The 11,227-nt window shown below is 39.9% G+C and overlaps 1 protein-coding gene and 1 long non-coding RNA gene across 11 annotated transcripts in view; one reads left to right on the forward strand and one right to left on the reverse strand.

The window, feature by feature from the left end:
* Window positions 1-4,573: 4,573 nt before the first annotated feature.
* LOC108250533 lies at window positions 4,574-5,572 on the reverse strand. Its single transcript, XR_001809300.3, has 3 exons — window positions 5,514-5,572; window positions 5,030-5,139; window positions 4,574-4,805 (listed from the first exon to the last, which is right to left on the reverse strand). It is a non-coding gene; the product is annotated as an uncharacterized LOC108250533 (long non-coding RNA).
* A 130-nt stretch (window positions 5,573-5,702) lies between these two features.
* The window catches only part of tpd52l2b (tpd52 like 2b), an 87,187-nt gene continuing 81,662 nt past the window's right edge, over window positions 5,703-11,227 (forward strand). For 5 of the 10 annotated variants that reach the window (XM_037977108.1, XM_037977109.1, XM_037977110.1 and 2 more), the window contains exon 1: window positions 5,705-5,959. In XM_037977108.1, the coding sequence (XP_037833036.1) occupies window positions 5,941-5,959 (19 nt within the window). In that variant the 5' untranslated portion in view covers window positions 5,705-5,940. Of the gene's footprint in view, window positions 5,960-11,227 lie in introns of all 10 variants that reach the window. The other 5 variants (XM_037977112.1, XM_037977115.1, XM_037977113.1 and 2 more) reach the window with 3 other exon arrangements.

Here is an 11,227-nt window from a genome sequence, read left to right on the forward strand (position 1 = left end):
AACAGGAAAAGAACAGGTCCCAAGACCGATCCCTGCGGCACACCCCACAAAAGCTCTGCAGAATCAGACACTGCATTTCCCACTGACACACTAAAAGTTCTGCCAACCAGGTAGGAGGTGAACCATTTCAAAACGCAACCCGACATTCCAACCAAATGTTGGAGCCTGTTTATCAGGATGCCATGGTCCACTGTGTCAAACGCTGATGACAGATCCAATAAAACTAGGACAGAACATTTACCGGTGTCAGCTGCTATCATAATATCACTAAACACCTTCAACAGGGCTGTTTCAGTGGAATGAAACTCACGATACCCTGATTGAAAAGTGTCATAAATATCATTTACCTGCAAAAATGATCTAAGTTGGATGCAGACCACCTTTTCCAGGACTTTGGCCAAGAAAGGGGTCTTGGATATTGGCCGGAAATTCTTGAGTTCGAAAGAGTCCAGTCCTGTTTTCTTTAACTTTGGCTCCACAATGGCATGTTTAAAAAGACGAGGAAACACACCACTAAGCAAAGACATGTTAAACATTTTTGTAATATAGGGCCCAATGGAATCAAAAACCCTCATAAACAGTTTAAAAGGTAGAACATCTAAAGTACCAGAGGACGGTTTCATTTTCTTGATAATGGTTAAAATGTCTTCCACAGTGACAGACTGAAATGAGGCCCAGCTCTGAGTGGGAGGTTCGAAATGCTGGGAACCATGACAAGGCGGCAAACTGTCCTTTATTACTTTGACCTTATCAATGAAGAAATCCAGGAACTCACCACAACTAATTGTAGAATTATGTGGATTTCCAGCGATAGGTGACACAAGAGAGCTGATAGTGTCGAAGAATACTTTAGGATTTCCTTTATTTGAGGCAATTAGGCATTTGAAATAACTTGCCCTGGCCTCCTCAATCCTCCTATTTATAAACAATATTAAGTCCTTTAAATGCAGCCTATGGACCTCCAATTTAGTAGACTTCCATAAACGTTCAGTCTGGCGGCATGTTCTCCTCAGAGACTTAATTTCATCATTTATCCATGGACAGAAACTTTCCTGTAGTGTCTTCCTGGCCTTAACTGGCGCAACTTGATCCAAAATATCAGCACATTGGCTATTAAAACCATTTACAAAACAGTCAGTTTCAGTAAGATTATTAAGAAGAGAAGGATCAAACTTATCACAGAAAAGCATGGCTGTCGCCTCTGTGATAATTCTCCTCTTTACCTCAGTAAATACAGGCCGAGGTTCAGACGGCACCATCAGGTCAAAGAAAACACAGTAATGGTCACTCAGAAACACATCCTCCACACACACATTGGTAATTTGCAAGCCCAGTGCAAATACCAGGTCTAACGTATGACCCTTGTTGTGTGTGGGACCTGAGACATACTGTGTAAAGTTAAGCGCCTCTGTCAGCGATATAAGATCTCTTGCTGGAACAGAAGTAACATCATCAATCTGCAAATTAAAATCACCCACAATCAAAACCTTTCCCAATCTAATTATAGAAGATAAAAAATCAGCAAAATCCTGAAGAAAAGTCCCAGCAGGGCCAGGAGGGCGATATATCAAAATAGCATAAAATGTATCTGAGGAACCAACTTCCATCATGAGAATTTCAAAAGAGGTGATGTGGCTTGTTTCTGACAGTCTGCACGTGGACCAGTCACGGTGCACAGCAGCCAGTCCTCCTCCACGGCGACCGGAGCGAGGCTTACCTACTGCCAAGCAACCAGCAGGACAAAGCTCATTTAAATGGACAAATTCATTTTCCCTCTGCCACGTCTCTGTGAGGAAAAAGAAGTCCAAGTTTTTCCTAACAGTGATTTCATTAATAGAGAACGATTTATATGAAATTGAGCGAGCATTCAGTAATCCAATCTGATTAGGTGATGACAGAGAAGTCAGATCAGGAGTCCAGTCGGCTGGGCACATCGGGATAGGCTGAAGATATCTCCCACGGTCACGTGGCAGACAGCGGTACTGGCGTGGCCGGTACTGCTCTCCTGTTGTGAAAAACAGATGTTGAAATTGCTTGTTGAAAGAAAAAAAAAAGAAAGAAAGAAAAAAATGCACATGTAATTAGTGGGCACATCTACAAAGATTATGTGTGCAATTGATTACAGGTGCAAAAGTGGTGTGGACCGCCCTATGAGGATTTTGCATGTGCTACTGATGTCATCGTGGACAGTTTGGGAGAGCAAAACAGCTGTAAAAGAAAAATGAAGTTTGAAGCCATCAGTTGGGGGTAATGGTGGAGTAGGCAAATACACACACTAAAGAACTCCAGCAGAGACAACTAAACGTTGCCAGAAGAAATGCGATTTGGGAGGCCATCTGTGAAAAGGTGAATGCTACGAGCCAAAGTAGAAGATCTCATGAGGAAATGAAAAGAAGATAGCAGGATATATGCAGAAAAACATTCCCACAAAAAATACTCTTTAAAATAAAAACAGGTGGGGGCCCAACAGAAGAGATCCCTCTCTCCAATTAAGCAGTGGATTTAGGAAACATTTTGTGATGAACAGATTGTTGAAATTGAGGAATATGTCTCTCATGACCTAAACATACTAAACCAAGATACCCATACACATTTATTTAATCCAAAATGAATGTTCTGTGTTTCATTGAATACCGAATGAAAGAATTTCATATTTGAGATAATTTCTTTAAATATGTTTTGTGTCCACCATGACCAATAAAAAACTAATGTTCATCTCTTTATTCTTAACTGGAGAATCTTCATTAGATGTCTAAAAATCCCTGCTGTGCTGCATTATTGTTCCATACATACACACACACACACACACATATATATATATGTCTATGTGTGTACATAGGGACTTTTATTGCCTACATTGCCTACGTTGTGGGGACAATTTTCCTAACATATACTAACTTGTGAGGACTGACTGCTCCTTGTGGGGACCAAAGCTTGGTCCCCACGAGTAGAAATTATGTTTTTGGGTTAGGGGTTAGGTTTAGGACTAAGGTGTGAATTGAGTTTAGGTTTGGTTTAGGGTTAGCTATGTAATGGTTAGGGTGGGGGTCAGGGTTAGGCTGTAGAAATGTATGGAAGTCAATGGAAAGTCCCAAAGATAGTGGGACAGACATGGGTGTGTGTATGTACAATTTTGTGTTTTTACATAATCAAACACAATTATGATTATGTGGCTAGACCCAGTCAATTTTACAGATATTGAGCTAAAATCCATTGTGGTATTAACTTAGACTGACCCCCAACACATACTCTGAGTGCAACACATTGTGCAATATTTAGCTTAAAACTTTGGCAATAGCCATTAGTCAACATTGTCTGTGAGCAAAATATCTCATAAACCACTTGATAGATTTTTATGAAACTCAGAAAGTAATCATAAGATGAACATCTTAAACTGATTAACTTTGGAAGTCAACCCAGTTCAGGATGGTCACCACAGCTAATTGACTTTAGCTGTTGCAGAAATGGCTAAACTTCAGTGAATTTTACAAATATTGAGCTAAATTTGGTAGTGTGATAGCTGAATGTCAACATATTTTTTTTTCATTGCAATACTAAAATAAACTGCATAAAGTTAACTACAACATTTGAACCAAATAAGTATAATGCCATCATTTCTCAACATTAGATGATCTTGGTCTAAAACTGTGGCATGAAAGGTGGTGGGCGATATGCATTTTTTTCCCCCAAAGAATGTTAGGCCTTTAATTTATATGCAGTATTTGTGTAATACTTACTGATTTGTGTTTATTTAAATCCTCAGGTAGGTTTTGTACAAATTTTATTCAGTTGGAGAATGAACCGATATGGTTCTTTGTTAAGGTTGCAGAGTGCGGATTCTAACGCTCTTATTTTGAAAGGCCCCACCAGCCGATATAGTACAGCCAATGACTTATATGAATAGACATGACACGCTGCTTTAAAGGCTCGGGCCGAGATGCGTCGAAAGCGGCGCCATCTTGCTACAGTATACTTAAAGGCGCAGGGGTATATAAACAATGCTGAGGACTAACGAAATAAATTTTTTTAGTGGGTAAGATGAGCCAAATAGTGCATGTACTTTATCATACAATGTCACAAATACTCAGTTATTGTAATTTAAATAATAGCAACCATGAATTTAACAGAAATGCAAAACCAGAGCTATTTTTTTACAATCACAATGGTAGTCAAATCAGCAATGGTATAAGCAATACAGAAAAAAATGGTTTAAATGTATAATTTGTCTTACAGACTATACACCAGACGAAAAAATAAATAAATGATCAAAAAAAAAAAATGTCATTAAAGAAAAAAATTAAATGTCACAAACTTCAGATATGAGAAAGAATAATTACTGTCATGTAATAACTACAAAGAAAACTTGTTCAGATTGTTACATGATTGTATTTCTAAAGTGGAAAATCTCAATAAAAATATTTCGGTAAAAAAAAAGTCACAAACTTTTCAGAAATGAAAGCAAGTACAGATATCAGACAAATGCATTAGTGTATTTTAAGAACAACAAATGTAAACACCAAATTAAAAATTGCCTGATCATAATACATTGTCAGAAAGCAGTTACGCAGTTGACACAAACGTAACATGTTTTATTGATATCCACGTGCAGTATGTGTGGTCCAAGTTGTTGTCGTAAAACGGCGACTCTGCCGCCTCACGATGCCCCACTTCAGACAACTTGAGGCATTGTGTACCGTCCATGATGGCCACATTTCTGCTTGCTCTGGGTGACACTCTACTGTGCACAATCAGCTTATGGAAGATAGCCATGAACTGTAGACAACTGGGGTTGTTGTTAAATCCACCTGCACAATGACAGCATGCTTGCATTGATGAAACATATTAATACATAAACATCAAGATTGCAGGATTTTACAAGTTAAAAACCTGCAATGTTATTTAAATAACAGGAAAGAACTTTATATATGCTCTCAATTTCATGTAAGTGTCATTTAGTTTATATATCCACTAAGCTTCAGAACTTTTTGATATTAGGTGGATATAAAGTGTAAACAAAAAAAGTTCTTACCATTTATCTTTTTCAGCAACTTCAGGCCAGTTGCTTTGATATACAGGATGTTTGAAGCCACTGCAGTGCAGATTATGTGAGTTAAAGATGTCAAACAGGGCGTCTACCTCCTGAAAGCATAAACAGAAAATGTTTATGATATGACAGTGTGCAAATGCATTGATTACACAATTATACAAATGTAAGTCTGCAATTTTGGTACATAATAAAATTATCTTAAGCACGGTTAATTACAAAGGCATTTTACCTTCATGAACTCTGCAGTAGCAAGGCAGTCACTTCCCTGATTCTAACTTTTCAGTTAATACCACACATGTTTATGTTTAAACGCGAGACCTTGACTTCACAGAAGCATAACAGAAAGTTTTACGTTAAAACTAGCGCTAATAACGTCCAGTATTGATGCTCGTCTTCTGCAGTAAAGTTAGACTCAGGCACTAATCTCCTTGTTAAGCAGCCGTGTTATTAAAAGAAAAACACTTACCGATGAAATGTAACGCCGTCCGGACATTTTCCGTGAAGATTTGTGCAGAAAAATGCAGCATAAAAAGAAGGCATTCCTGTATAGATAAGCGCAAAAGCGGAGCTGTATTACTATCGTAAGATGGCAGCGTTTTTAGCTCATCCAAAGTCACGTGATGTCATGTCTCTCCATATAAGTCATTGAGTACAGCGCCTGTCGATGACGTCACGTACGGCAGTGTAAGCTGAGCTGGCTGTGGGTTGTTTTGAGTTGTAAGAGACAGTTTTCATCGACGACTTTTCCTACGTGAAAATCGGTGCACAGCTGTTCTATTTTTGTGTTTTTACATACCGAACCGAACGCAGTGTTCCGATTATTAGTCGGATTCACAGAAGTCCAACTAAAGCCGTAAACAGGACGCGTCTCTGTTTGTCCAACTGACGCCATCATGGACCCTGCCAGTCAAGGTAATTGTTAGCTTCTGTGTGAGCTTCACTTTGCTTTAGTTTACCGACTAAACAAGTTGAGAACAGTCAGTTTTAATCTATGAGCCTAACAAAAAATAGACCCAAACGTGAAAAAATGTAGTTTTCGTTGTTTGAATGTTGGACTTGTTGAGATAATTTTATTGTTGAGGCGTGATTAGAGGACAGGCCCTCTGCTCCGGGACAGGGTAATGGACAGCTGGTGGAGACAGAGGGAGCATCATCTGACGTCTGAGATTTCTTAAGGTAACATGTGAACAGTGTATAGTTGGATTTCAGGAAACACAGATGTAGTGTTTAGGGTGTTTTCCTACGATCCTCTGCTGTTTTCCTCTTCAGTCAAGCATTTAGCTTTCTTTTTAACATGAAACACTCAGATTTGCTGACTAAACGTAGCACTGGTTTGGTTATAAATAAATATCCTTTATCTGTAAATTGCACAGCTGCTCCTTCTGTCTCATGTTGGTGATTTTTTTAAAAAAGGAAACTTAATCAGAACCTTTGCACAGTTATTCACCCTGACTGATCTTGCCCTCACCCTAAAGACTACTAATTATTTGTTCTCTTCTGCTTAATACAGTGATGCTACTGAAGGAGCCTTAGACTAGCAAATATGTGAATATTTCCTTTGTCATATTTTTTAAATGCTTGAAGTAAAGTTGATGTAAATGATGTATAACAGTCCATAGAAAGATAGTTGCCATTTATTGAATTCTTGTGGCTGCTGTTGTGAGGTTATACTTCTGGTATTGAAGCAGTGTTTTGAATGTAAATGCTGTACTTAAGGTTTTGTAATGCACAAATTTGGGGCGTAATCTCTAAAATGACATCTTACGCTGAGTTTCCACTTAGTTTATAGATCTATGTTTACTATTGATCAAGATATTCAGATTGGGATATGCAGCATGCACCAAATCCAGATTGAGATTTGCTGCATACTTCTGGTTGTAAACAAAATCACATATTATTGAAGGTGCAAATACAGGCATAAAAGTTCAGTAATATTGATCATAATTTTTTGACGTCTCCTGTTCACACCACAGCAGTCTGAGCAGACTCCATATCTAGCTTCCCAACTGATACTTAACTGATGAAATAGATCACTTTGTCATCTTGAAGTCTGTCCTAACATGAAAGATTGAACAAGATTTTTTAGAGAAATTGGACCTTTAGATCAGACAACACTGCTTGTGCACAGTAAGAGTGTAGGGTTGGGGAAAAATCTGTTAGTTGCATTACGTTTCAGATGTGGAAGATTCTCAATCAATTTTGAAATGTCAAAGTTGATTTTGTACTTGTTTATGTAATGTTGAGGAATGTGAAAGGCAAAACTCAGAAGTACAGAAGTGCAACGTCTGGACGGTCTGTGGCATGCACATAAAAGAGACATAACAAGCACCTTCTGCAGAAAGCCAGTGCTTGGAAGTGCTTTAGCTTTTATGAAGTCGAAGTGGAACAAGGCCTTGACCAAAACCACACGTTATGCAAGTTGTGTAAAATTGAACTGAAAGAAGCCTTATTTCATGTTTCCACCTGGAGGACGAAATTAAAAACATCCAAATAGCTGCCGCTACCAACTAGATGACCATCCAGTGAGCAGTGTCAAAGGTTCCACCTAATTTGGAAAACACTAAGTGAATTACATATTCCATTGTAATATTTATTGTGAAAGTTTTGCATCAGCATGCAGTCACTGAGAACCAGGGCTTTTGCGCTACTTCTGAGACATGATAAAATTACAGCTGTTGCTAGGGATGCACTAATACCACATTATTTCAAATCAAGTACAAGTACTTACATTTGAGTAGTTGCTGATACCCATTACCAATATGAGTACTAATTCTTACAATTACTTTGAAAGTGTTTTTTTTTTCAAAGTTTGTTTTTTGCTAACGCCTCAAATTAAGAAGGACAGGGGCATTCTTTTCCAAAAGCTCCCACTGGTATGTGGTAAGATTGTTGAAAAGTTTGTGCTCAGATCTTTATCTTCCCAGGATCCTTTTCTGCTCAGTGATGGGTTGTAGCTGTTTCCTGCTGCAGTTAGAAAACTCTGTGTCATGTTGGTTTTTTTAGACGTTTGCTTGTGTTGAAAGTGTTAGATTTTTTTTTTTCCCCTCTTCTTGACAACTTTGCAAAGCAGAATTTGTAGCCAGGTTTGAAATCCTTCCACATCAAATTATTTTGGTGTTTTTTGGTGGTTAGCAAACAACTTTATGGTGTTATGCAATGTTTTGTGAAATATTTAGACAGGATCGGAAGAAGTCGGCACAAAAATTATCACACTCACACTACTTCTGCTAGAATAATTGTGTAACTTTATTCCGCCACAGAACACAGTAAAACAAGCAGCATTTCAATGCTTCACAACTCTGTGATGCTAACTTAATAAAACATAAGCGCCTCTTACCTTGACACTGGACTGGAGAGCCGACAGTCCGGGCAGAGCAGCATCAACGTAGCTGGGCGTTCACGCACAACCCGCAGCAGACTCTGTCCGGGGGTCGGTGCTTCCCCGTATTATAGAGGTGAGTAAACAAAGACCGCGTGCGAAGAGGGAGGGCCAGTCCCTCCGCGCAGGTGTTCCTGCTATGAGTTAGGCGTTTGGTTTTGAAAAACATGTTTTCCAAAACCGGCATCCACTTTCTCAGACTCCCAAGTGTCCGCACACAGAACAACATAAGATTCACACAGAAAAATGTGTTCCCACAGAAAAATATAAGTGTTCCCACAGAAAAATATAAGTGTTCACACAGAAAAATATAAGTGTTCACACAGAAAAATATAAGTGTTGTCGTTCCCCGTTTCACAAACACACAGCATTCCCTGTTTCCCCGTTTCACAAAAACAAGTTATAAAAAATTTATCCCTTCATTAAAAAAAATTTATCCCTTCATTCAAAAACAACTGGACTTCTATTCTGTTGTTGAAGACATTTTGCTTCTCATCCGAGGAGCTTTCTCAATTCAAAAAACAGAGAGTGTGGACTTGTAAGCTGGATTCACATGCAGATTGCCCTGACTCTCCTAACATTAAAAGCTCGTTAGGATCATTGGTTGTCTGACTCAATGATGGGCCCCTCTGGTCACATGAGTGCAGGTGCTGATTGGAGTGAAACTGACTGGGTATCAGGCCTAAAGCTCCATTATATGTTTTTGAAAGCTGAAATCTGAGACCTCCTCCTAATGTTGGTTTCTCTCTTTTGACATAGATGCCTTCCTTCACCCCTTTTTAAATCATCTGTCTACTATGTCAAAAATATGAACATTTTCGTCCTCAAAAGAAAGTCCCTTATCCTTGAGGTGCAGGAGAAAAACTGAGTCTTGTCCTGAAGAGGTGGCTCTCCTGTGTTGAGCCATGTCTGTGGAGAGGTTGTTTGGTCTCTCCAATATAGAGTACTGGACATTCCTTGCTGCACTGAACTGCAGACACCACAATGCTCAGTTTGTGTTTGGGTGTTTTGTCCTTAAAGTGGACCAGCCTCTGTCTTATGCCCCTTTTCCACCGGCTCTAAAGGTCCCGGCTCCACTCTACTTGGCTTGCTTTGCGCGCATTTCCACCGGCATTTTTTTGAGGTCGGTCCCTGCTTTTTTGGTCCCTGCTTTGAAGTAGGGCCAGCCGGCTGGCCCTGCTTTTGTGGGTGACGCAAGCTTAGCTCCTGTTCACTCAAGGATAAAGAGCAAAGAAAACAACGAAGACGACGAGGGAGTAGGCAGCAAGTAGAGAGCTCTGACTAATATTTTGTATTTAAATTTTTAATACCCCTTCTCACAACATATAACTGCCTTTAATGAACAAACTTGAACTTGGGGAGGCACTAAGACTTGGTAAACTATGTCGAAATCCACCAAAGGCAGCAGAAAAGATCAGACAACCGAAACTTCCTCCGCGGGAGCTAACGCATTTAACGGGGCTAGTGGAGCACTGAGCGCAGCACAGATCTCGGATTTGCTTGAGAAGTTTCGAGAAAGTCTTGCAGCTGACTTCAAGTTGTCACTTGCGACCCTAGACAACAAGTTGGACATAATTCAATCGGCTGTCTCAGGGCATGGTCAGCGCATTGCCGATCTCGAGTCCAACGCTAATGAGGTTTGCCAACGTTTGGAGCAGCTCAAAGCGGCAAGTTCAGAGCTACGCAAGTTCAGGCTGCTGAAGCTGAAGCTATCTGACCTGGAGGGAAGAAGCAGGCGCCAAAACATACGAATTGTGGGCATACCGGAGTCCGTAGAGGGTCCACAGCCTACTGCATTCTTCCGCAGCTCCTTCTGGAGGTATTTGGAGACCGGGTCCTGTCTTCTCTGCCGGAGCTGGATAGAGCGCAGCACGTTCCCATGTCGAAGCCGGGACCAGGTGGACGTCCGCGCCCCGTCATTATCCACTTCCACCGATTCCAGGTTAAGTATTTAGTGATAAGAGAGGCGCAGAGATGTGGGATTGTGGAGTACCAGGGTCACAGGCTTTGTCTGTATGAAGATTACAGTGCTGACGTGCTGAAGAAACGGACTGAATACTGAGACGTCATGGCTCAACTTTACAATAAGGGACTCCGGCCATCTCTTCTTTTCCTGGCGAAACTGCGACTCACGCTCCAGAATGGTGAGAAGCAGTGGTTGTCTTCAGTCGCTGAGGCTACTGACTTTGTCCAGTCCTTAAAGGAGGACCAGCGCCTGATGCCGCTGCTTAATATCTGCTAATTAGTAGCTGGTTCATTGCATTGTTTATTATATATGCTAGACTGACTGTTTGAATCCGCCCTCCAAGCTATTTAGGGGTTTAGTGCTATTGAATGACACGTTGGAGTAGTGGTGTTCTGGTGGTTGCTGTTTTTTGCAACCTATTTCAGTTTTTTGTTTTGAGACAGCAGATCCTTTTCATGTTTTCTCTTTTTTTTGCTTTATTGTTATTTTTTTTTTCCTTTTTTTTTTTTCATTCTTTCATTTTACCCCCCCCCCCACACACACACACACACTGCCATATCTGACATTCTCCTTGTGTAAACTTGGTAATAAACTGGTGACTAGTGCTGGGCGATCTAACGATACATATCGTGGGGACGATAGAAAAGTGTCTATCGTGATATATTTTCTTTTATCGTTTCTGTCGTTTCTATCATAATTGTATCAATGATTCATGTAAATATTTCATAACGTAGGCTACGACAAATGTATTAGTGTTGTCACTTTGCATACATTCAGTTTATATAAGTGATAAATAATAAGAAAAAATAACTATTTTGTGAAGAACCTCCGTTTT

This window comes from Kryptolebias marmoratus, linkage group LG8 (genome assembly GCF_001649575.2).
Source record: "Kryptolebias marmoratus isolate JLee-2015 linkage group LG8, ASM164957v2, whole genome shotgun sequence".
Lineage (NCBI taxonomy): Eukaryota > Metazoa > Chordata > Actinopteri > Cyprinodontiformes > Rivulidae > Kryptolebias > Kryptolebias marmoratus.